This window comes from Conger conger, chromosome 11 (genome assembly GCF_963514075.1).
Source record: "Conger conger chromosome 11, fConCon1.1, whole genome shotgun sequence".
NCBI classification, from domain to species: Eukaryota; Metazoa; Chordata; class Actinopteri; order Anguilliformes; family Congridae; genus Conger; species Conger conger.
In genome coordinates this window covers 21,234,979-21,262,037 of record NC_083770.1, presented here as the reverse complement: position 1 = coordinate 21,262,037, position 27,059 = coordinate 21,234,979, and the positions used below count along the sequence as shown (strand labels likewise).

At 42.9% G+C, this 27,059-nt stretch overlaps 1 protein-coding gene across 1 annotated transcript in view; it reads right to left on the bottom strand.

Moving 5' to 3' along the window:
* The window catches only part of fras1 (Fraser extracellular matrix complex subunit 1), a 135,469-nt gene that overhangs the window by 73,514 nt on the left and 34,896 nt on the right, over nt 1–27,059 (bottom strand). Inside the window, exons 3-14 of the mRNA XM_061259739.1 lie at nt 19,782–19,889; nt 18,992–19,084; nt 18,206–18,365; nt 16,224–16,357; nt 15,476–15,559; nt 12,721–12,822; nt 12,299–12,490; nt 10,120–10,209; nt 9,096–9,134; nt 8,362–8,509; nt 5,600–5,743; nt 3,989–4,123 (exon numbers count right to left, since the gene is read on the bottom strand). Coding sequence (XP_061115723.1) covers nt 3,989–4,123; nt 5,600–5,743; nt 8,362–8,509; nt 9,096–9,134; nt 10,120–10,209; nt 12,299–12,490; nt 12,721–12,822; nt 15,476–15,559; nt 16,224–16,357; nt 18,206–18,365; nt 18,992–19,084; nt 19,782–19,889 — 1,429 coding nt within the window. The remainder of the gene's footprint in view (nt 1–3,988; nt 4,124–5,599; nt 5,744–8,361; nt 8,510–9,095; nt 9,135–10,119; nt 10,210–12,298; nt 12,491–12,720; nt 12,823–15,475; nt 15,560–16,223; nt 16,358–18,205; nt 18,366–18,991; nt 19,085–19,781; nt 19,890–27,059) is intronic.

The window sequence follows — 27,059 nt, the reverse complement described above, 5'->3', positions numbered from 1 at the left end:
CATTAGCTAACAGCAATTGATTAACCTTATTGTAAAGGGTGGCAGAATCCACAAAGCCCCGACTACACAGCACAGCCGTGTGAAAAGCCCAACGCATGGAGGGATCCCTAATCACAGCGTCCCCTCCTAAAGCTTTCATTATTAAAGCGCACCAGGCACTACGGAGAGATTCGGCACAAGATGGGGGATCCGCTGGCGCCCCCACGAAATTACCCTGGATATTACTTTCCAGGAAGGATGACCCCGGGGCACTGAGGCTTATGGGGGTTTTTGAAAAGGGTGCAATGAATATTTCATTAATATTTATACGTTTTTTCATCAGCATTTGCATTTTGATAAAGTGCGGCGGCTTTGTCTGGGGAGGTCTGTAGTAAGCAGACTGGGTGTGCATGAAGCTCAGCCTTCTAGGGTGTTCCCCCAAACAAATTCAACCTGCATCGCAGCTACAAGACTGATTGACATTGAATCATGACGCGATCACTTTCCTACCTACAATAGACCAGTGTTCTGTGTTTATCAAAATACTGACATCAAATCTAAATTTCTGCCCCACTAATCAATGTCATATCGACCTCCATGACCAACATTGATCAGATGTCTAACTGACATCAAAATGTCTGCCATGTCGATTTGATTGTGATGTGTTTGTGGCATCTCATTGGCTCACAGCCATTGGCTGCAGGCCACTTCTCTTCATGCTGGGAGAAACCTGATGAGTCTGATAAACTCAGCACCAAGACCAGCTGAGTTAATTTAAGATCAAAACAGGAGATTCCCAGGGTTGTTCCCAGAACTCCTAACCCTGACCATATTCCACTGTATCCAGCTATCCCATGATGCTTTGCACATCCACCATACCTCTATAAATAGACAAGAGTAAATATAACAGGGACAATTCTCAGGGAGGAGGGCATAGCAATATCAAAAACAAACAAATAACCTTTGATGTGAGCTTAATGAAATCCCTTTCAAAACAAAAAGTAAAGAAAGGGAACCAAAATAATCTTACTTGAACTTAGCACAACCTCACAATTTACCTCCCACTCTCACTCGGGATTTATGAGTTCTTCTTTATCACCTGCGTGCTCACGGCTGCTGCGATGGATCACCCAAGCCCTCTCTGATATTTATATCTCCTCCATTATCTCCCTCCGTTACTTATGTGTTTTGAAGGCTACAAATGACACGATATTCTCGCATGGGAAGGGAAAAGCAGGAGGCTACGAGAGCGTGAAGCAATTTCCTCCTGAAGGGTCCTGACTGCACAGAGATAATGTTCTCTCCTCACAAGTTCGCCTGGACAAGCAATTTATTTTCCTTTTGGCTGCGTCAGGTTCTGACCAACTTTCTTTCCCCCTGTAACCCCTTTTGGGAGTGGATATGATTTTACATGATACTTTTAAAGCTTTAAAAGTTTTATCAATGTTTCTCACGACAGCAACATAACAGTTTTTACCCTCCCATTTTCCCTGAAGACACATTTTCACCTGAAAGCTCCTTTTAAAAGCTTTCGTGTTTGTCACGGCAAACATTTTGTCACAAATCAGAAGAACAAACAGAGCAAAAAGGGCTGTGGAATTCTGAGCTTTTTTTTTCAAGAGCGCCATTATGTTCAGCCAGTCAACGGACCAGCCAACCGTTACCAACAGCCCAACGCATAGAAGGGTCTTTGGGTGTGGCGAGAACATTAATCTGATGAGCAAAATAAGAAAGTAGTCTCAGCCAGGGCTCTACGCTCATATTTGTTCCGAGGAGCACATGCGCCGTCAGTTAAAATATACTATGAGCACACTAATGTGTTTCAATCAGAAGATGCAGTCCTAAATACATTTCCCAGTTATCCACGCATCTAATTTCAGGAGCAAATTCAATGGCGAAAACATTTTAGTTTTACATTGACACATAAAATCTTATTTATTTAAGTTTTTTGCAAGAAAAAGATGAGACTCATTTTAAGATTTGAAACACGAGTGAAGACAGACATTTTTTTCAGTGTGCTCCTAAAATGGGAGCACTGTAGAGCCTGGCCCTGGCCCACATTTGCCCATGGGACGAAAGCGGGGCAGCACACCCCTCTCTTTACCCACGATTCTGAGCGTGCCCCAGAGGGCCTGGCACCGTGCCAGGGACAGGGCTGCTCTCTCCCGGGATTCCAGCACAGGATGAGGGGAAATGACAGCCATGCCGCGCGAGAGTAGCGTGTTTGAGAATTAGCCGCACCGCGCCACCACCGGGGCAATAACTCAAAGTCTCGTAGGAGCAGGGGGGCAACAGAACACGCAGGCGTCGGGAGGGAGACAGAAACAACGCGCGCGAACACAGCTGCCAGTGTGGGCTAACCCTTACCTCCAATCACCACTTCACTTTCCACTACCCAAAAAATACCATCCACTAGAAAGACATTTCTATCATTGTGGGTTTTCCATTTTAGCACATTTTATCCTCACAGTCCAGTACTTTAGTTCAACTCTGGCCCTCGATTCCAAATCCAGCCCTGGTGTTCTTTCCTCCCGGGTAATTACCGCTCCAGATCGGCCAGACTGTCTTCACAACTGACTCCCAGGTAAAGGGAGGGTGGAAAACCAGCAGTTCTCGGCCCTTGAAGACCATCTGCTGAGCCCTGCTTTAATTGGTTATTTAATGGAGACTACAGTCAACTAAATGACAGTTTTCTTAACATATTCAAACTTTGGTATTTGTGTCCGTAGTTTTGTCAAATTAAATCAACTCTAACTAAAGTTAAATAAAGTTCAGACCAGTGTCCCAATTTTTAATGAGGTGTCCAGTCAAACAGCCTCCCCAAATTGAGAGGGGTACGTCCACCCCAGTCCTCTCTAATAGTCTCCACAAAAGCCCTGGATTTATAACCTATTTGGGCAACATTAACAGATTGGATTCCAATCTCGTGGAGATGTTCATTAAAGTGTGAAATTGAACTACAGTATGAATCAGGTAATTACGTGGAACAGGCCAGGGGACCTGGGTGTGGGCCCTCGAGATGAAGGGTTATTACTGTGCCCTTTTGTTATTCCATTACATTCCCAAATCCATATTCCACTGCGCCCTGGAGAACCGGAGCCAGAAATCAAGCCCGGATTACACCCCAGCACAAATCTTTACACTTCCGTTTTATATTCCGTGTAATTGAATAACTGCTTCACACCATGAACCTGTTCATTTAAAGCCATGATTAAGGGAAAGATTCAATCTCCAAAACAATGCATGGTGTTCACTTAAGTTTAAATTTAAGCAGTGGATCGAAAGTAGCAGTCCTTTCGGTATGATGTCTCACACAATGTTGAGAGCTGTGATAACAGAAATGAATGACGGTGTTGTATTATAAATAAAAATTGTAATTCAAAGCAAGGTACACAGCTCATTTTATTTTGACTGAGTCAGGATGAAATATCTATCCCATATAAAGAATTGCAGTGAACTGACATTTTTGTCCTCCTTCATTTCAGCAAACTACCCGATATCCTCCATATTGAGATGGCCAATTAACCTGTTTCCAGGAAACCAATTCACCTTTGTCATCTGGTAGAGAGGAAGTGACTATGGAGAGTTTCAGTGTGAGCAGTGGCAGGTAATACAGAACGGTAATACTCTTCCTCTATAGTCCGATTCCTCCTGTGATTTCATCCCATTGGGGAGTTTTTTCTAACCACTGTTTGATGGTTTTTCTCTCCACTGGGAAGTCATTTTTTTTTACCTCATGTGCTTGCTGTGTTCTGTCTTGCAGGTCTGGTGTTTGCGAATAGCCTATAGCCTAGTTGCTACAGGGTTGGTGGTTCAAGCCCTGGTGTAGCTACAATAACATACACAAGCTGTTGGGCCCTTGAGCAAGGCACTTAACCCTGCAGTGCTCTAGGGGTGGGTTGTCCCCTGCTTAGTCTTATCAACTGTAAGTCATTTCGGATAAAAGTGCCCGGTAAATAACACATTATTTGTATTATTCTTATTTTCATAGTGATTATTTAATACTCACGCGTGCAGTGCTGCTGCTCCTGGAAGAAGCCCCGCCCACACGCGGCCACGCACTGTCGGTTGCTCAGCAACAGAGCGTGTGCGCAGGATATGCACTCGAACCTGTTCACACAGGTGGCACAGGACTCCAGGCAGGCTGGGGGGAGACAGGTGGTGAGGAAGGTGTCACAAGAGACGGCATCGCTACGACACCCCATGAGCCATACAGCTCATCACTGCCTGTGTCTGCCTGGCAGGAGACCTATAACCAGCCTACCGCTGGCTGTGAGCCCTCTGACACATGCACTGCTAAAAGCGTTTTAGTCTTACGTTTTAGACACTTACGCTCTTATTTTTTCCACTCAAGCAGAACATATTAGCTAATTTTAAGTTACTGCTAGCTTGAAGTTAAATTTTTTCACCCCATTGGCAGATCTTGAAATGAGTCAAACTTTCTCATCTCATTGGCATTAAAAAAAAAAATCTCATTTAGCATTTTTTATATTATACATGTTAAGACGTACTTCTCTCTTTCTGTATTCAAGTGTTCTCTCTGAAAATGGTGGGGTGCGGGCATTTTCAGACGAAACAAGAAGATAGAATGAAGTTACCAAAGTGACTCCAAAAATGTTTTGCCAAAATATCGATGCCTGTGCCGCAATTCCAGTAACCCCCCCCCCCCAAAAAAAAAAAAAAAACTAAACAAACAAATGTAGGACACAAGGGAAGACAGGAGGGAAAATGCACTAGCAGCAATAACACCATCCAAAAACTCCTCGGGGCAGGATTAGGCACTCAACTAGTGATGCCTTAATCCTTCGACGACAAGCAAAGCCCCTCCCTCCTCGGCTGAATTCCAACAACATCCTGGAGTCCCGTTCTGACTTGTTATCTCCGACATCCCCCCCCCCCCCCCCCACACACCTACACATAACACCACACGGTCTTCGCGCGTTTACAGCCCCCGTAAAAACGAGCTGCTATGACCCCTTTTCCGGCCTGCGATACCTATCTCTCCCAGGCCTACATGGTGATAAGTTGTGCCTGGTTCCTAAAACCCACATGGTTAGAGTAGCATGGGCTTGCTCTGATTACAAGAAAGATAAACAGCCCTGAGGGCAATTTGAGAGCGTGGACTGCCATCGATGGCAAAGACAGGGATGCTCCAGATACATCATTATATCACATCCATGCAGCGGACCTTACTTACTTACTTACTTACTAAAGAAAGTACACTGCTCAAAATACAGACCATTCAAAAACAGCCACAGTACTACAGGACAGCATAATTAACACCCTATGAAACATTACATGTGCTAAGAAGTGCTGAAGGCAAGTACTGTTTGTATAGCCAAAAACACGCAAAAAAATAATTCACCTAGTATTTTAGTCTTAAATTTAGACTTAAAATTGTATGTCTTTTATTTCTTTTTGTAAATCAGAAAAAAATATTGGCAATTTGGTGAAACATTTCAAGATTGACTCATTTCAAGATTTTCCAATAGGGTAGGAAAATTTGACTCGCCAAGCTAAAAGTAACAAGTTAATATTTCTTATTTGAGAATGAAACAAAACTAAAAGACAGCAGACGACAGTAGAAGCAGAGCAGGGTGGGAGGGGGCCAGTCTGGTACCTGAGCACACCCTGCCGTCAGGGTAGGTCCCCTGGGGACAGGACCGCAGGCAGCGGCCTCTCAGGAGCAAGGCCTGTGGGTCCTTACAGCTGTCGCAGTGGTCCGGGGTTCCAGAACAGGTCAGACAGTCAGGGTGACAGTGAACTGCAACACACACACAAACACATTTCTGTTATATCCGTCTACCATTATACCTTGCCGGAGGATGGGCTCCCCCCTCCTGAGATTTCTTCCCATCGGGGAGTTTTTTCTCACCATTTCTTGTTTTTTTACCTCACATGCTTGCTATTTTGGGGGTTCAGGTCTGGTGCTTGCTCTTTCACTAATCATTGTCACAGTTTTCTGTAAAAAGTGCTATACCCGTACAAATAAAATTGAACTGAATTGAACTTTCACAGAAATGCATAAGAAACAGCAAAACACTAAGTAGAACGTTCAGCGTTAACTCAGATGTAACAGAGTTTATAAGACTGCAAGTGAAATCAATTGTACTCTATCAGGGTGTAGCTAACTCCATCAAGAGCTGATTTGACGCTGATTATTGCGCTGTCTAGATCCCCAGACACTACCTGTGAAAGCAACTCAGCTTCTTAAAGGCCAACGTTGTTTGTGTGCACATAAAATTTCCATGGTTCCCGTGTTGTATCGCAACTTAAATCCTGCCGCACGGCAAGATTCAGCCAACTGTGAAGAGAGTGGACGCCAACCAATTTGTAACATTTCAAAGGAAAGCCTTTAAGACGTCCAAACGTAAAACATTACCCATTAGCAGCGATATTTATCAGCCAGGAGCATTTCAGATAATGTTTTGCTTTTTAAATTGCGAAACGGTTCCAAACAATTAATTACCAAAGAAAAAAAAAAACAAGACAAGGGCTTTTTAGAGTGGACAGTCTGGCATTTTATCCCGTTCTCGCTGTAAGCAAACCTCTCTCGGATGGAAACACAGAAATTGCTTCTTGGCCGAATGTTCTGGTGCAGAACCGTGCAGGGGGGGGAAACGTCTTGAATTGAGATGCGGAGAACGTTCACCGCTATTGAAAGCCTAATTGCATTCCAGTTGCGGACTGATTATCTGTGAAGTATTCATTACCGACGGAGAACGGGCCAGTTTTCAGCCGAGCCCTTTTCTACGGCTACGGTGAGAAACTGAGCACATGTGTGAAAATAAAATTAATGCTCTATTATACAGGAGATGGCTAATAAATTCCAAAAGAAATTCATGAAGGATCATAAAGAAATTCATAAAGAATTGCTCTGTTATGTGCCTTCCTATAATAGGGGCAGACAAGGTGAAAGAACACAAAGACAATTAAGTTTCTTTTAAACTTTAACCGGTACTTTGACACTTAGCCAATAAGTGCTTTGGGTCAGGAAGTCCAGAGATGGGTGAAAAAGGTTTACCTATTCTTCAATGGACAGTGCAAACTAACAAGTCCAGGGCTGAAAAGCCATTGCTCTGTTTATCTTTCTTTATATATATATCTTTCTTTACCTTTTTTATTTTAGTTTATTGTGTTAGTTGCCCGGAGCCCGTCAGGGGGACTTTTTATTAATTATTTTGTGTTGATGTTGGTGCTCTCTCTCTCTCTCTCTCTCCATGTAGCATACAATGGCGAGCATCCCAGAAGTATCGCATCTCCCTCCCAGGGGAGTCACAGGATGTGTGACCGAGGCATTCCTGCACTTCTCTCAAAAGAGCTGATGAGCAGGATTGGACAGCCGACCCATGACAGCATAGGGGTTAAGTGCTTTGGTTCAGGAAGAACAGAGGATGGTGAGAAAGGTTTACCTTCATCTATCTACCCAACGACCATTTTCTTGCAGTACAAGTATACACACCCATTGAGACATCCGCACACACACAACCCCTGTTTCACAAACAGACAACACACCCGGCATTAATTGAGTCCCTATCAGTGCTTTCTTCATCTTGAGGCAGTTCTAGAAGGTTCCGCTCAGGCTATTAAGTTTCCGCAGTGGCACTGTGGCCGGCTTAAGGAGTTGCACAGTCAGTACTTTCCCCCCAGCTAACTGCACGGAAGGTCACAGGCCGAAACTCAAGTGTTCGGCTCTGAGGAACGAGGGAAGTAAGTAGCCGTGTTATTTAACCAGGGAGAAATCTAAAACCACGGCTTCAGCTCTGTCATAAGAAAGAGGATTAAGACTCGGCGCAGTCTTTTAAACTTTTTTTACGGATTTATTCCGGAGTTAAGAGACTCACAGAAATTTGGGAACACACTGCATATTGCTGGCACGATGCCTAAATAACATCGTCTGAAAAGGGAGATGAAATGGAAAAGAAAGACAAGAAAAGAAAGACAGCTCATTGTATAATTCACGTGTACAGTTAATTGAAAATATGTTAATATTATTACTATTATTATTATTATAGTCACAGTATACTGTATAGAGCAAAACTATCACAACGTCTTGAACTCTTGTACCAAATGTCTTTTCAAAATAAACGTGACAGCCATTTTATTATTTTATTATACAGCCGTTCATGGCAAAAGAACATTTATTTATACATTTATATATATATATATATATATATATATATATATATATATGTTTACCCCCTTGAAGAGTAAGGTAGGTCTTTTGGTAGGTTTTTTATTCAGAATTCTAAGCCAGTGTTCTGGAACACTGCTTTCCATTTCCAGCAGCGATTGTTACATCAGCATTAGAATGTTTAGTTAATTTTGTGACCTCACTCCTCACAGGCTCGCAGAACTCCATTTCCCAGAAGCTGTACTCACCCTGGTGGCATTCTGGGCAGCACTGCCCTTCCACAGGCATTGCCAGGGTGCCCATGGGGCAGGTGGGGCAGGAGCGCTGATAACACGTCACCCGCGAGTCCCGGCACTCGCACTGCCTGCACGGACCCTCCTGCCAGCTCTCCAAGTCCTGAGAGAGCAGAGAAACCATGATCCTGACTACGCTATGCTACCACCACCACATAAATCACAACCAGCCTTCCCATGCCAGAAATACACATAATGGCCTGGTTTCACAGACACAGATTAAGCTTAGTCCTGGACTAAATTGAGTTTTGTAAGGAGAATCTCCAAATTGAATATAGCCTTGGGCTAGGCCTAATCTGCATCTGTGAAACTGGTCCTATTTTATATATCGTAAATGTATTATTCAGATTTTAAAAATCTGATAAAAATTCATAGAGACGTCCAATTGGTTGGGAATATAAAGTCCATGAACAGTATATATATATGAAAAACATATGAAAAATACACAAGAATTGGAGACTTTTCATGATACGAAAAGGGTATGGAAATTGTAGGGTGAAAGCATCCAAAGGTGGTAATTACACTGTATTTGTCATAATAATAATCATAATCTCTATGTATGAGAAATATACTTTCAGCAATTTATACAATGTATACTTATGCATTCTGAAACTACTACAAATGCATTGTCTTTTAATGAGTACGTAAATTCATATTTTGTCTCGTTTATATGTATTCTGGGAACTCACAGCAAGGTGTTTCTGGCCGTTCAGATCTGTCTGTAGTCCCTAAGGAGACAAACATAATCAGGACTGTACACCGCGCCCACACTAGCGCGATGCTAATTTAAATAATGCCCAAAGTTGCTCTGCCAATGTTCATTGTTATCACAGCTCACTGTGTGACACTTAGCCTATTGCTAGGAGATTGAGATTCTTATTACCATTTTAAGCGCTGTGTACGCACTGGTATCAGATGCAGCGGATGCTTATCTTAATACTGTTTTTCCCAGCCTGATGCGTTTCTGCTGATGCGTTAGCCGCTATTCTGTGTCCGTGCCCCCGTTCCCGGGGCGGATTTATGAGATGCGCTGCATAAGCCTGCCACGGTGGCCTTGTAGCCCTCTGAGGATGAGCGCGTCAGCCAAATAAACGAAGAAGAAAAATCGGATGAAAATGAAAAGGCGGAATTTAACAGAAAGCGGCTACTTTGTCGAAGGAGCGCTCGACGCCAAAGCTGCATGAAGAGGAGTGAGCGGTTGACCCCGAAGCTTTGTGAAAGGAAGCGGGAGAACGGTCTCGCTGCGTCAGAAGGAGGCGGACGCCCTGAAGGCTCGTGTGGACGGCTTGCACCTGGACGGCCAGGTTGAGAGACACAGAGATAAATCTGAGCTGAGGTGTGTCTGCCTGCTTTGTGTAAGAACACCTGTGAACACTGTGATTTAAAGCACTCCATCAAAGAACACGCGTCAGAGGTAATCTTCCCATAAATGAATGAAAAATTACATGCCATAACTATGAGACATAAGAGTTATACTCCCCCATATCCCTTATATTGAGACGTGCCCGCAACAGACATTTTTAAATAACATCTGATTTCCTAGTCTGGTGTTTTCGGACGCATCACTCACTGTGAGAACAGACGTGTGCAATTCATTTTATAATCAATGTTAATCAGAGAGAACAGACAATAACCGAGCTTAATGACCTGCACACAGAAACAACAATAGCGAGCACACAGGCATACTTTTCTATTCGGCTGTATGCCATTTACCTCTTTGACTTTCTCCTTGTAGACACAGAAGCTGCTTGCGGTCATGCATTCAGGGCAGCACTTTCCCGGGAGGTGAACCAATTCTTCTCCCTGTTGAAGAGTTTTGAAACGCTGTTTGCTCATTTCCTCTCCGCTAGGCAGCTTAAACAAATGACTCAATTCAGACAATCTCCCTTGGATCCCGACCACGTCAAACCCAATTTACAGCCCGTTTGTGGCTCCCATCTCTAACCTAATTGCCATTCACAGGAAAATCATTGTCTGGGTTTTCATTTTTTTAAATGACCTGGGTTGATTATCCAGGCAGTAGGATTCTCACCAGATGCTTGACACAGGAACATTAATAGAATTTAAATGTGAAATTAATGGAGAAGTATAGTCATAAAAATGAATTTAAAGGTGGATGTTGAATGAGTAAACTAGTCATTCAACAGGATATAGGAATAACTGATAGAGTTATAACTGAGAGGAATAACTGAGAGGGTTTCACAATTCACAAAAGTGGTTCCCATGGGATATTAATAAATAAGCAAGACCATATAAATTACATTCAGCATTTATGGTACAATAGACACTAAGTTCAACATAACAAATATGTATCCTAGTTTGGGAAGTAATGTTTGATCCTATCTCTCTCACTGAGGGAAGAATGAAAAAGATATTCCATGATGTTTATGCCATCAATACCACAACATCAATAAAAATAAAATAAAAATGAAAGGCATTGATTTTTGAAAAAATGTGCCCTCTCCCCACAATTATAGACAAGCCATGAAACTAATAAAGTAATAAACTAATATAGTGCAGAGCACCCAGACAGTGTTCAATACCATTTCATTTAGAAAAGATAAAATGTTATCACAACCAAAACACAAACTAAGCTCCTTTCTATTACAAGCAAAATTATACTGGAAGCTTGCCAAAACTCTAGTTTATCACAAAAGAAAACACAAACAGTGTGAGATCCTCATATCTGGAAATGATTTATGGTTGGTTACCTAATTAATATTTTAAACCTGACAGCAACAAAAAGTGAAAGCGCAATTTCACACAATGTAATTTTTACTTTAGATCAGATGAGAAAAGCGCTGATTGTAATATTCCTTTACAACCACAGTTGGGTGGTGAAATGTTTTGAACATAAAAATTGCATTTACGTATGCCTTTAACAACTCAAATGGCAAGTTTTTCTTCCTTCTTCACAGCACATAACTGAGTCTTGGAGCTGTGCATAAAAAATGGAGATTAAAAAAAAATGTTTTTGAATTAATGATGGATGAAGCATGAATTAATAAAACCATTCAGCCTTACCACCTATATAAGGGGCTAGGGAAACATTTTCCAGTATTTCCCATAATCATGGGTAATGTATCTGGATTTTTGATTTGCTGGAGAAAATGTCTATGTCTATGTCTACACAGCAACCTGTGTAAGAAATAAAGACCAATTGATTGAGTGATTGAATGACTGACAGATTAGTTGGTTGATTGATTTACTGACTGATTGATTGATTGGTGGACTCATTGGTTGAATTTCTGATTGATTAATCGATTATCAGATTTACTGATAGATTGATAGATTCATTTATAGATTGATTGATTTATAGATAGACTGATAGATTGATAGACTGGCTCAGGAGGTAAGAGCAGTTGTCTGGCAGTTGGAAGGTTGCCAGTTCGATCCAGGCCTGGGTGTGTCAAAGTGTCCCTGAGCAAGACACCTAAGCCCTAAAATGCTCCTGATGAGATGTTTGGTGCCTTGCATGGCAGCCAATCGCCGTTGGTGTGTGAGTGTGTGTAAGAATGGGTGAATGAGAAGCACTTTCGATAAAGGCGCTATATAAATTCCAACCAATAGATTGATAGATTGAAAGATTGATAGACAGGTAGATTAATTGATAGATGTATTAATTGATAGACGGATAGATTGATAGATGTATTAATTGATAGACGGATAGATTGATAGATGTATAAATTGATAGACTGATAGCTATATTAATTGATAGACTGATAGATTGATTGATGTATTAATTGATAGATTGAAAGATTGATAGACAGGTAGATTAATTGATAGATTGATAGATATAGATTAATTGACAGATTGATAGCTGTATTAATTCATAGATTAATCAACAGACAGATTGATTGTGATGTGCATTATCACAGTTGGGCACCCTTACCCATGAGCACTCCACCCTGGCGCACTCGGCCCGTTGGCACAGGACCTGGCCCCTCTCACACACGCAGAACTCACAGCCCGTGCCGCTCCACATGTCGCCATGGTAACGGGCGCTGCCCTGGTAGTGACAGGTTCCTTTGGGCACAGCGCACTCCTCACAGCACCGCCCCTCCTTCCGCACCTTCTTCTGGCCCTGCAGAGGAAGAGGAAGATGGGGGAGTAAAGTTTAGGTCAACCTGTAGTCTAGTGCCTAAGGTGATTGACTGGGACCTGGACTTGGTTGCTTTGTGGTTTAAGCCCTGGTGATAAGCTCAGAGCAGCATCAGTACCCTGCTATTAGTGTAGGTATGGGGGTATTAGGGAAAATATGGGGGTATTACTATAGGTATGGGGGTATTAGTGTAGGTATGGGTGGGCACTGACCCTCTCACAGGTGAGGGGGGGGCAGGGCTGAGCGTGGCAGCGGGTCTGTCCCTGGTCACACAGACATGTGGTGCAACTGTCCTTCTGCCACTGTTCACCATGCTGAGGAGACAAAGTAGAGACATGTTAAACCCACACATGCACACACACACACACCCACACAAACACACACTCACACAGGTACACATGTGCGCACATACGCACTAATCCTTTTCTCATAAATATTCCCAGCACACATATACGTTAAATAAAAATGAGAAAGTCTGATGAGATTTGGTGCCCAGGGCACCATCAGGCCAAGAACCTCTGACATCATGGTGACATCACAATGCTACATGTCCCAAAACTGGGTCCCATCTTCTTCTCACATGACTTGAGTCTTTATCTAACACACCTCCTCAATTAATCTGGCCGTGTCTTGCTCTTAAGCAACATACAGGATTTACACGCATGGCGCTGATGAAACCTGATATTAGCAGGACGTGTGTGAAAGAGTGGCCACTCCAACAACAGTAACTCCACCGAGCCTCGGAGCGTACTGCTAACATATCGTTAATGTACCGCTAATATACTGCTAACATACTGCTAACGTACCGGTAACATAAAACTAACATAGCGCTAATATACCACTAACATACTGTTCAACATATAGCTAACATACTGCTAACGTACCACTAACTTACCACAAAACGTACTGGTAACGATACGTTACACAGAAAGAGAGAGGGAGAGAGAGAGAGAAAGAGAGGGAAAGCAAGAGAGAGACAGTTAGAGAAAGATACGAGACAGAACGATAAGGAGAGATTGCGCAAGCTTATCTCAGACCCCTGGCATCCTCCCAACAAACCCCAGGGAGATAAGGGATCCACTGACAAATCTCAATTCACCCCCAGTCCTTTCCGTTCTCCTCTGCACACACACCCTCGAAGCTTGTCGAGCGGTGTGATTCGCTCACTCCCCCATGCCAGGGGGCGGAGGCCACAGAGACTTTGCCCCCCCCCCAAAAAAAGGGTGCTCTCAGAAGCCACCCTCGGGGGCCGGTTCTGTCAGGGCTGCACAATACGAAAATATGCGATATGTGATAAAGTTGTTGCAATAAATAAACTAATTTTTAAGAGTGCACAGTTCTAATGTCTTACTGATTTAGGTACACATAGACCCCAAATAATGAATAGCCTTTGCCCACTGAATTAAAAAAAAATACATTATTTCAAACATGCTTTTATGAAACAAATTGCACATTATGTCACGTTTCAGGTCTGTCTTGCCATGTTTTATGTTTATTCATTTTGTCTTAGTCACGTATTATGTTAGTCTAGGTTCGTCATGTTGTTTAGTTTGTTTCTTGTTACGATTTATTTTCTTGTCATGTCTAGTTATGTTTAGTTTCGATTATTTTACCTTGTTATGTTGAGTGGTTAGCATCTGAGTTCGTTTAAGTATTATGTTTTGATTTATGTTTATTGTTACGCGGACTGGTCACTGTTTAAACATACACTTTTACATGTCTTTCCGCAAACCTTGCATTCCGCCTTTCTCTCTCTCTTTCTGTCATTCACACCCTAATTGTTTCTATTTGTCTATTTACTAAAACTACTAACGCTAGATCATGATTAGAACAAACTGATCATGTGTTCATGTCACCTTACGTTTCTCGTGCATGTCATTTACTAATTTACTAATGCTAGGGCAGGATAGGTTTATTACTAACGATTACTAATTACCTTGTTAAACTTGTCATCCATCGCACCTGTTTTCCATTTCCTTGCTGCGCTTTAACTAATTGTCTACACCTGTCTACACCTGCATTTATAGCCCAGTCGCACTACTGTTCTTCGCGAAGTTGTCTGCCTCTTGTACGTCAAAGCAACGCTTGAGCATTTACTGTCATTGATTACACATTACGATCCAAGCCTGTTACCGACCATCGTTTATTGATTTCTGTTTCGTTGACCACCGTTTTTGACCACGTCCTAGCCTACCGTCTTTTGTACCTTTGCCTCGCTGTTTGTTTTATGGTTTCGACTTCCGCATCGCCCACGACTACGACCCTGCCTGCCGTCCGCCTGTACTTCTGCCCCGCTGACAGCTCTCCTCCTCCCTGCACGTCTACCGACTACGAGTTTGCCTCTTCCCTCGGCACCGTGCTTTTTGTTTGTTTATTGTTTGTATGGCTGGATCTACGTGTATGGACTTTGCTTGTTTTGACTACGCTCCTGGGATTCGTCCCGAATAAAGCCCTGATGGGACTTTATACTATTATTGTTTCTGAGTCGTGCATTTTGGGTCCAATCCCCACGCACCCGTCTCACATTAACAGCCAATCAATGTAACAGAACATGAATTTAAATGAATACTATTCATTGCAGTTCAAGCTGTCTTTTGAGACGTGTTTATCTTGCATGTTCATATCTCGATGACAATGAATATATGATATATCATGCAGCCCTAGTTAAACAGATAGATAGATCATTACATTTATATAGCGCTCTTCTTGACACTCAAAGCGCTTACGGTGACAAGGGGGAAACTCGCCACAACCACCACTAACGTGTAGCACCCACCTGGGTGATGCACGGCTGCCATTTTCAGCCAGAATGCTCACCGCACCTCAGCTGAGGTGGAGAGGGAGAGAACAACATTTTTGCCAATTGAATCCGGGGATGATTAGGTGGCAGGTTGAGACCAGGACACCGGGTTAAACCCCCTACTGTTTGCCCTTGGTTTAACATCTCATCCGAAAGACAAAAGTTACCTTGTACTCCTTCCCCCCCACCAGACACGGGTTAGGCACACACTGGGGGCAACACGTCCCGGGGTAGATCACAAGGTTCTCCCGCTGTGGGAACACACACAAACACACACACAAACACACGTCAGCGCTAGCACTCCGGAGATACATACTTTCCTTTCAATTAAGAGTCACACAGTAAATAAAGCCTGTCTGAAAAAGTGTTTCAGTGTTATAATGAGACTCAAAATATGATATTTCTTTCTCAAGTAGAATATATTGCCTTGTTTGAAGCTGTTGTTTGCTTGCTTGAAGTAAAATTGCCTTACCCCACTGGCAAATGTTGAAATTAGTCAAACTGTCTCACCTCATTGGCAACACCTTTGACTTATTTTGCGGAAAAAGTAATAGAAATAAGATTAAGTCTAAATATAAGGCTAAAATAATGAGATTGACATTGTTTGTTTTTGCAGTGTAGCACTATGGAGATTGGACTTTCTTTTCAATTAGAATCAGCAATTGGCAGGCACAGTTCTGGCTTTCTGTAGTTCTGGCTTTTCTACAGTACAGGATTGTCCTGTATTGTACTGTGTGGGTCAGTACTGACTGATTGTATTGTGCTGTATTTTACTGTATGGCTTGGTGTGTGTGTGCGTGCATGTGTGCGTGTGCGCGTGTGTGTGTATGCGTGTATGTGTGTGCATGTGTGTATGTGTGTGCGTGTGTGTGCATGCGTGTATGTGTGTGTGTGTGTGTGTGTGGTAGTACTAACAGGCTTGCAGGCGACAGGTTGGCACTCAGCTGTGGAGCACTGGCTCTCCCCAGCGGAGCACACACACTTGGAGCAGGGCGTGGGTCTCCACTCCTCCCCATCCCTGTACTCGTGTCCCTCAGAGGAGCAGGACGCTGCAGGAGAGAGGTGAGAGAGAGGGGAGAAAAGGCCCACCAAGAGTCCCTAATTAACACTGCATTACACGCTCAGAAAGACTGGTTCCACAGGAACCCTGTGATTCCATAGAATAACCCTATCTAGTGCAAAGTCAGGCAAAATGGTTCTTTGTCTGGGAGCTTGCAGACTTCACACCTATGATAGAGGGTTCCATAAAGAACTAAAAAGGGTTCCTCTATGGAGATAAGCCAAAGAGAACATTTTTCTCAGAGTGTATACTACTGGCATTCAGCAAACAAACACAGGCACACACAAACTCTCTCTCTCAGGCACACACAGGCACACACAATCACACACACCTAGAATACAAACACTAATCCTCTGCTCATAAAGAATGTGACTCACACAACTTTAAGATTTAACACAGGATCCATTTATACAGCTGGGTTTATACTGACGCAGTTCAGGATAAGCATCGTGCTCAAGGGTCCAACAGCAGTGTCCTACCTGGGAATAAAACTTGCAACCAACTGGGTTACAAGCCCCCTTCTGTGCCCATTATAGCACCCTGCTGTCCTATACAATTTAGGACTGCAGCTCCCCACTGTGCCACTACAGTCATTCAGAGTCTACAGAAGAAGGAGTATTACCGATAGAGGAGCTAAAAATACACAGAAACGGAAAGGAAATGGAATTAAAATGAATCTGACCACCGCAAGAACATACCTACATAACAAGGAATTATCATTATAACTTGTAACGTTCTGCAAGGATGAGTTCATAAGTAGTAATTTACCTATGTGGCAAGAAAGATCACCAAAAACTGTTTGCGTAAACCTCTTTCAACAAATTCATGAAATAATGTTAATTGGAAATTGACGATACACTTCAAGGTAACATCCTTTCATATGTTTTCCCCCAGGTATTAATAGCGGAGCACTGGGCTTCCGCTGAATTCACAAGCACCTCTGCAAATATCAGAGAAACATCAATCAAACCACAGACTCAGACCAACATTCTCCATAATCTTATGTTGAACTACTCAATAAATCTTCCATTTGACAAAATTGGCATCATGTAGTCATGTTTCCTCCAGGTCAGCTGGAGGCTATGCCACAGAGATCATCAACTCCCTAGTTTTCTTTTCTCCTGGATAATTGGTGCTACTGATTGGCTAGACTGTCTTCACACCTCACTTCCAGGTAAATGGAGGGTGGAAAACCAGCAGTTCTCTGCCCTCAGGTTGCTGACCCCTGCTGTACCATGCGAATACCATAGACCACTGCTTCATGCCACCTCTGCGTTATATCACATTACATTTAGCTGATGCTTTTACCCAAGCATGTATTTTTCCACGCGTGGTGACTGTGTGGAATAGCCTGCCCACATGTTGTGGGAGCAGAAACACAGGGGGTTTTCAAGACCAGGCTTGATAAGGTGCGAGATACCATTTAGCTTGTAGGTAAACGAAGCAGTAGGTACACTGTAGTGGCAGGAAAAGGTGAGCATTGCTGGGCTGAATGGAGAGATATTGTCAGGGCTGAATGGAGAGATATTGTCAGGGCTAAATGGAGAGATATTGTCAGGGCTGAATGGTGATATATTGTCAGGGCTGAATGGTGATATATTGTCAGGGCTGAATGGTGATATATTGTCAGGGCTGAATGGAGAGATATTGTCAGGGCTGAATGGTGAGATATTATCAGGACTGAATGGAGAGATATTGTCAGGGCTGAATGGTGATATATTGTCAGGGCTGAATGGAGAGATATTGTCAGGGCTGAATGGTGATATATTGTCAGGGCTGAATGGAGAGATATTGTCAGGGCTGAATGGTGATATATTGTCAGGGCATTCCATCTCACCTCCGCTGCGCACACATTTGGGGCAGCACTCTCCGGCGGGGGTGAAGCTGCTCTCGTCCCTCCTGCACTGGAGGGGGGGGCAGGGCCGGGGGCCACAGGACACTGCACCGCCAGAGCAGGAGCACACCGAGCACTCAGAGGTGCTCCACTGACTGGAGTCCTGAGAGAGGGAGAGAGAGAAGAGAGAGAGGAGAGGGGGAGAGGAGAGAGGGAGGGAGGGGAAGAGAGACAGAAGACGAGAGAGAGGGGAAGAAGGAGGGAGAGAGAGAAGGGGAGAGAGAGCAGAAGAGAGAAAGAGGAATTAACCAGCGCTCAGACAGAAATATTGTTTCTACAGGTCTAATCCACCACATTCTCCCTTTCCTAACTCTTCCCAACAGGGAGAAACCTGAACAGAGCTCCTTACCCTGAGAGAGTTGAGTCAGGCAACCCTCTTTCAGTCATTTAGCCATTTTCTAGGCCTGAAGTTAGTCAGTGTGGGAGGTTTGGCTGGCAGATAGAGCCCTTTCTCACAGTGAGGGGAGGGTTAGGGGGTGACGGGGTGGCAGGTGTTTCTGCTGGGGGTTGGTGCAAGCCACTTGAGTGTAGGGGGGCGGAGGTACAACAGAACCTCATACAGCCAAAAGTGGCTCCTGAGAGGTTGGGAATGCCGGAGCGGAAAGAGCTTTGAGTCAGCGGATAGCGGGAGTTTCAATGGGCGCCGCTGAACAGGGAGAAAAGGGAGTTTGTTTCACACCATCTCTCTGTTCTCTTCTGGTCACCGACGGTAACAGGCGTGTCACTCACCCCGTACACCACTCCTTCCTGCTGACAGGATCCCTGGGACGGTGGGTGACACTCCGGACAGCATTTACTGGGAGGTATTCTCAACCGCTCCCCCTGCCAACACAACCAGGACAATTCCACTGCTGTACACAATACTTTACAATGCACCACCTGAAATCTGCGTTAAAGCTAAAATGATTAAAGTTAAAAATTATTTTAAAAGTGCTAGGACTACAGGTAAGGTAGTTTAGGTGGGGTTATACTGAAGCAGTTCAGGATAAAGCCAAAGAGCAAAACAATGTCAGTGATTCTCAAATATATATATATATTTTAAATTACGACACAATTTTCTTTCACATTTGATTAATGTACCTTTAATCAGCACCTTTTTTTGGGTGTGCATTCTTACTACATTTTCATAATCAAACAAGAGTGGTAGACCACTTAGCAAGCAAGTGCTAGCCAACTACTAGGCTGCCAGCGTTTAGAAAATTAGCATCACAGCAGAACACTAGCCATGCAGCTGAGGTTAGGATCAGCTGTGAATAGAATGCTAATGTTCTGTTGCTAGTGGGCCACTGCGGTGCCTATTTACTAAACACTGACAGACAAACCACTGGCACAGCTGGCAGGCCCAATAGCTGGTGTCCTACTGGAGAAGAGAGCGTTTAGCTGGAAGACCATTTTCCAGAGCATGCACCACAATGCCAGGATACAGGAGATTTAACTCGACAACAGAGCAGGTGTCAACCCTGACGGGACCTGACCTGGCTGCCACAGAGGAGTCTCATTTTGGCTGCTCCCAGCTTACCTTCTGGAAGTCACACTGTGGGTTTTGGCAGTGGGAGGCTGTGCAGATCACGATGTCACTGAGGCAGACACAGTCCTGGCAGGAATCGGGCTTCCATGATGTTTTATTCTGGAAAGGAAAGGGGGAGGAATTAAAGAGTTGTTAACAGAAAAGAAGGAGTAATCCACGCATTTCCACGCAGTGCTTCAACACTTTGCTGAACATGCATAACCACTCCCAGTTTGTAAAATGATTTTGTACCCAAAACTGAGGATGTAAAACTGAGCGTGATTGTTTTTTGAAATCTCTCTTATTTTGTCAAGATGAAAAAAAAACAGAAATGCCATATCAGCCTCACAAGCTTGCCCACTCACTTAACTTGAAAGGATGTATTTTGTCAGACATATTTTAGCCAAATTGAGTGCCTTTTAGTACGACCCTTTTAAAGATTAAACCAGAAGAAGAAGAGTTAAATATTTTAGCCCATGGTGCAAAATGTATCTCAGTAGATCAAGTGCTGTTTGCGTCTAAGATCATCCTTACATAGTCACACACTGACAATGTTATCAATGTCAGCTTTCAACAAAGAGATGTGGGTGCGAGAAAATCGATTTGATATGTGGCCTATTCTGGCCTTGAAAATAATCATTTGTAACAATGTTGACACGTTCTAAAATATTTCACAGTGTGGGTCAATTCTGTGGAAATGAAGTCCACCTGAACTGTAACATATGTGCAATAACTTCTATATTTCATGGCTAACCTTGCCAGCACTGAAATTCTTCACAAAACAGAATCAAAGAGGAATGTTCTACTTTGATTGAAATGGCTAAAACTTTGCATGTGTTAATTTTACTTCAAAGGCATTTTAGTGTAGACATTGCTGATAAAAGAAGTCAGGACAAAGAGTATGTGTACTAAACAGCAGCAAGATTAACGTCTGAAAGCAATAGAAAAAAAGACAAAAATGAGATCTGTCTTTCCTGGGTGTATGCTGGTGGTTTAAGGATGCACTCAGATGCGTCACGTCGATAAGCCAGGGAGGACAGAACAGGCCCTTTGAGATGCACACGGCCTTGTCAACCTCCAGACCGTTCCAGGAACCATTGAGGAAGAAGCCCTCAGGCACACTGGGCCCCAGACCAGACACTGAACTCACTGAGGGTTGGCTCCAGTCAGCTCTCCAAAAACCGCCGAACACGCAGAGCAGAAACAATCTCAGGTGGGTTATAGAAGCTCGAGAAACAAACATTAAATTTCACTCAGGTTTTGTATTTTAGACCTTTTTTGTGAGTATGATTTATATTGTTATTTTAAGCAAACAAGGATATAATAATTGCCAGGAGACAAACATGATAAGAGATGAAAAAGAATATATGTTTTTTAGCCCCTTTGAAGAGTTGGTTTTTTGGAATGTTGTATTTTCAATGTTCTAATTCAGTGTTATGTTCTAATTCAGTGTTTTGGAACTCCATCGCTATCTATTACCAGTGCTGATTGTGACATCAGCATTAAAATGTTCAGTTAATAAGAACAGTCATATTACATATTTGTGTACTTACACCTTAAAGTGAAAAATGTGCGTGTGTGTACTTCTTAAGATGGGAATTGTATTCCAAGAAATTATGAGACTGCATAGGTCCAGACATTAGAGATAATCATTTATAGCACATAATCCTGCTGAATCCATTTAAAAAAATTATATTTCAAATTGCAAACAAGCTGTGTGACTCCATGACTAAAATGTAATGGCAGTTTACTGTATCAATCGAGACATTTCATTAAAACAAGCACTGCCCTGCCGACAGGAACACAATTCAGTTTTACGATACACGGTTCTTCCTGTGACAGAAGATATCGGTGTTATTAAGTGTAAATTAGGAGCAGGATATGATGACAGACCAATAGTAAGGAAGCAAGCCCAGTGTCTGAAATAACCAGCACTAAAGTAACGCCCTCTTCTTGACCCACAGTACTGATGAAGAGACCTTCTGAACTTTAATAGGCTGCTTAGAGTTGTATCCTTACTTGGCAAGCTTGGAATACTATTGCTGGAATTGTGAAATGATACGGGACATCTGATAGGCTACCCACGACCAAAATACAGTTACACAAATATTTTGTGGAATTTACAGAAATAAAGGGCCACATTTTAAGGTCTAAATACAACAAGAGGTGGTTATTATACCTGTTTCTCTGTGATAAAGAGCTTGCTATTGTATGCAGTTTGACTAATTACATTTAGCTACCCATACAGTTTCTAATGGAGACACAATAAAGACCTATTGACATTTTCCCATTACTAAGAAAGTTACACACAGTTGCGTCAGCCGTTCCCAATATAAACGTTCTTCATGTGAAATGCCAGAGTGCAGCGGGGTCCTTTCATTGGGGTTCATATCAGCTGTTTGACCCTGAATTGTGTGGAACAACTATAGCCTTCTGCAGAAAGATGTCCCAAATGAATCTGTAATTTGGCCGCGTTTCAGAGTTGAAAAGAAAATCCCCTTTCCCAATTGCCTTTGTGCCTTGAGCTGGTAATGTTGGTAAATGGGACTTTGCTCAGTTGAACAGTTTCCAGGCTTCCAACACAAGACTTAAAAAGGCAGAATTAGACAGAAACACAGGCTCATGGGAAATCATGAAGAGGTAACAGACACCTCTTGGCTAGTATCACTGGACGCAGTACCTGTATAATGCATTGATGACGTAACTGGCCATTTCTCAGTGCCTGTGCTGTGACCATTACATAAGGTTACGTGTAATCCTGACGTGCTTTTCACCTTCTTACATTTGTTAGTCATCTCACCCTGATGTGAGACAGAAAATGAATGGGAGATTTTAGCATGTGTCATAATATGATGGAGTAACTTTGTTTCATATATCTTCACATTTACGGCAAATTATTCAATATCTATCTGGAAAGATGCTTAACTTTCCAGACAGAAAGAGGCTTTGTTTATCCGTTTGCATTTTCGAAATTACGACATTTCTGCAGTCCAGGTGGATACCTATGCCACTTGAACTTAGCAGCCACTATGCAACATTTCATACAGCACTGGGTATGGAGATCATTTTAGGCCTGCGTTTTATCCCCATCGAGTCCGTTTACACTTAAAAGGCTAATTCAGCATCAAGGACACGTGATTAAATCCTGGATGGCTTCTGGAAGTGAAGCTCCATTATAAAATGATAACAGCATACTGTAATTTAAACAAATACACACTTGCAAAGAGAAAAATGTGAATAGCAACTTCACTGAGTAAATGTTGAAATTAATGTTGACCAAAATGTAAATTTAGTAGAACACTGCATATGATACTGCATGCTCCATCAACCTTCTCTGCAATTACACCCTATTCAGCAGTCATCCAAAACCCTTTCTATGTAAAGTCATTGTTTGTAAAGATCAGTATCTGATTGACTCTGACAGGTAATATCTCAAGGGGAGGGAAAAAAAAGAATCAGTGCACACTGCACAGGTTATATTCGGATCCCCCTTCAAAGGCCCTGAATAGCTGGCATTCCTGGCCGGCTGAACACACTGACATGAAAAGAACATAAAAGTAAGACATGTATATTTGCATACAGTACATGTTCGCACGTATGTGCTTGCCCACGCGTTCACCGTGGTGCTAAATCTTTGTGCGTCCTCGGTAACTTGGTGACACCTCCCTCCCCATAAACAAACAATAACCATGACTTTCTCCTGGACTGAAACTAACAGCGTCCTGATTTAGACCGGCATGTCACGCATGCTTCCGCAGTCAGAAACAAAATGGCAGGGAGCCACTCGTCATCCAGGGTGGCTCTTAATTTAAGCCTTGCGCGGTCCGGCCCGTTTTAGCATCGCAGCGCAGCTGGACTCCACGGAACAAACCGAGCGACAGTGATGGAATGGCAGCGGTGGTAATTCAGTCCCAGCTGAACGTCTCCCTGTGAAAGCACAGCTGCATTTTTAATCGTTTGATTCAGAGACCCGGGGGTGGGATTAACACAGCCCGATGTGCCAGGATCAGGGCCCGGGGAAAGCCTGGCAGTGTTGTATTGTTAGCAGCGGGGCACCCGTCAGATGTTAACATAGTTCGTGACGCTCCAACGGCAGACGGTAAGTACACTACTGTAGTGCTGCAAGCACAGCGCAAGATCAGGATGGACTTCCCGCGAAACGCGGAGGGCTGGACGTGACTTGCCTTCCTCTGGTTTTGACACATTTATGTCACTGGGACCAGTACTGGAGGCAGTGGGAAGCTGCTAATCCCTGCATCGCGCTGCACCCCGTCAGCGCAAAAAAACCTGGAAAAACCTGCCTGCCACATCTGATTTACAGGCTTCAGAGCGAACACCTCATTCTGTCCCTGAGAGCACATAAAAGTGAGGATTCCTTCCAACACTTAAAAAATAATGTTTCTACACCTAAGGTTGCACCGTATGTTACATATAATACAGTTCACTGAGTGAAAATGAGATGAGTCTTATTTAACCCTTATGTTGTCTATGCCACTATGTTCAACAGCAGAGAAAACCCCCTAAATGATCTCTTTTCAAAAGGTTGTTCCTTAATGCAAAATAGATTTGGGGTTTAAAATTAAATTAAGCTGCTTTATTTTAGGGGTTTAGTGAAGGCGGCTCATTTTTTACCCCAAGGGGAGTATACAGAATTTTAAGACTACATAAGGGTTGATTATTATATGGTCCATTTCCTCTTAACATGGATACTACAACATACTCAATGATCATGTGCGTCTTGCCAGCCACCGACAGAACTGACACCCAACATTTATGAGGAAATACAAACATCCTTTTCAGGGGAAGAATGGCTGGGAGATTAGCGGGAGAGCTGTGAAATGAATTCAAGTTCAGGGTCCGTGAGACAGGGTGCGGTACAGTCTCCTGAACAGGGGGGCATTCACCTTTTTCAACCAGAAGTCTTATTACTCGCGCTGCGGGGGGACCCCTGCCAAGTTTGCCGACTGTAATTGAGCTAAAATTGAGCTGGCCTAAAAGTGAGGAACAGCGCGAGCAGCTGGGGCTTTAATCACGGCCGGGTCGCTCTCTCAGAAGCACTAATAAATCTCTGTCTGCGCGACAGCACCGGTGTGGAGCCGTACCTGACAAACACAGCCATTACCTCTGTAACGTACCACAAAACACGTATTGAACTTTTAACATTTTTTACATAATACAAGGGTCTTGGATGACGAAAGAATTTCGCAGTATTGGTATAATAACCATATTTTCTAAAATGTTATTATTATATTTTTTTTATGGAATGTCCCTTGCAGTGTAGGTTTAGGCATAGCACAATATATGGTTCTTGAGATTAAGACCAGAGACTCATGTCCCCTACAGGGGACAGAAAATGAAAGTGCCTGGTCTGGGCTGGATAAGGGAAGCCTGCAGTACCTCACACTAAAAATCGGTCTGGGTAAGCACATCTTTCATCCACAGGCAGGAGGGTAATCAAACGGTCTAAGATTGGAGGGGTGAAGCTAGCGGAACTAGAGGCACCTTTCCACACAACTTTTCACCATATATAAAGAGGCGGCCCTTTTCATCAGCGGCACAGCATGTTATTGCTGCAAATTTAGCGGAGATGTAATTAAACTAAACAAGATTTCTCTCCTCTCGCCTACAATAGCGAAATAGCGCCAGGACAGACTTCCCGAAATCCCATAACTCAGTAATCCAATCTCGCCATTTAGTGAAACTGTAATAAAAAGGAGGAATACATTACGCATTCAATTTATCTGTCTGTGCATCCTCTCTTTTAGATGACTGCTAATGCGAATCAATAGGGGAAAAAATGTTGTTTGAGGCTGGTGGTTTCTTATTAGAATTTTATTGCGTTTTTTTCCCGTTGGAAACAACAGCTGTGTCGAGGCATTGTTGGGAATAAATCCCGAGTTAAGCACATTCAAATGTATTCCATCTCCTGGTTTAATTGCTTTCCCGACCACTTCCTGCAATGTCACACGTTCTTGATGAAATGCAAATTTCTTGCAAGGCAAGCTGTGTAAATGAGCAGGTCTTTTAAAAGGTGAAGGACATGTAAATATCTGTCACTGTTTCCTTCAGAAAGGCGCATTTATTCTGACAACACTAAAACCTTGAATACAAATGCCTGGCACATTTCGATGGTTGAACTTTTATTGCACTGTTCATTAATTACATTATAAAAAGTCACGCCTTTATTTTGGGTGACCTAACCGATCTGTTTGTGTTTGTTTGTGCAGCTACATTTTTTATGTATTATGATTTCCTGTACTCCAATAGTGTTCTGGGAAGTTCTGAACTGATACTGCATCCCCTGCAAATAGTGTAGATATATACAATTGCATTCTAGGAAATAAGGACTAATGCCATCAGATATGATGCAGTTTTAACAGACCTTATAGAACTTAACAGCGATTTTAGATGTCCTTTTTCAGAGATTTGAAAACAGCTAATTTTGTGGAATGTGCATGTTTTGTTAGCAACCCGCTCTGCTACCTTCCTAAGGTATGACTAATAATAGGCTACATTCAGGAGCACTTGGAAACACTGCTCCAACTGCTAAAAGCACAGACTGCTAGATTGCTGACTCTCTTCTAACTTGACTAATGACCACCTGTGACCTTTGACCCTAAGCACGCCAAACTTCCCTGCTGTGTCCCCCCATTCACAGAGACCTCAGAGTCTTTACCCCAAAACCTCACCCGCCGATTTTCAAGACTGGCTTGTGGTTGAGGAAACTGGACATTTCTGGAAAGGGTTTAGCAGAGTGTTCTCAATGATTCAGATTAATTTTTAATCCCAAAGTGGTAATCATTGTTAACCCCAAACATCAGTGCTGCCGGAATGTGTGAAGTTAATATTGCTTTCATACAAATTTAGTCAAGAAGTGAGCTGCTCGTGATTACCAGAGTTTTAAAGGGATCATTCTAGCCTATGTGGTGCTTTGGTGTACTCTATCAGTACTGTAACAGCAATTATATAAAAAATACCCCGGAACATGCTAGGTCTCTATTTTATACATGTAATTTCTTTTTACCGAAGTTAAGAGCAAAGTTGGACTGAATGCCCTGGATACTGACCTCTATTTTTTGTCATTTATCTTTAAATGCCATAAGTCCACAAACCTCTCAATACGAGATTCTGAGTAAAAACTTCAACGCTTCCCTGAAATATAAAAAAAGAGTACAGTATGTAGGCCAAGACATTTCATCACAAGGTCTGGAGCTCGCACTGTCAAATGCAACACAAAGGGAAAATGGCCCTTAAATCACAGTGAACTGAGAGCCAGGCTCATTGAGCTCA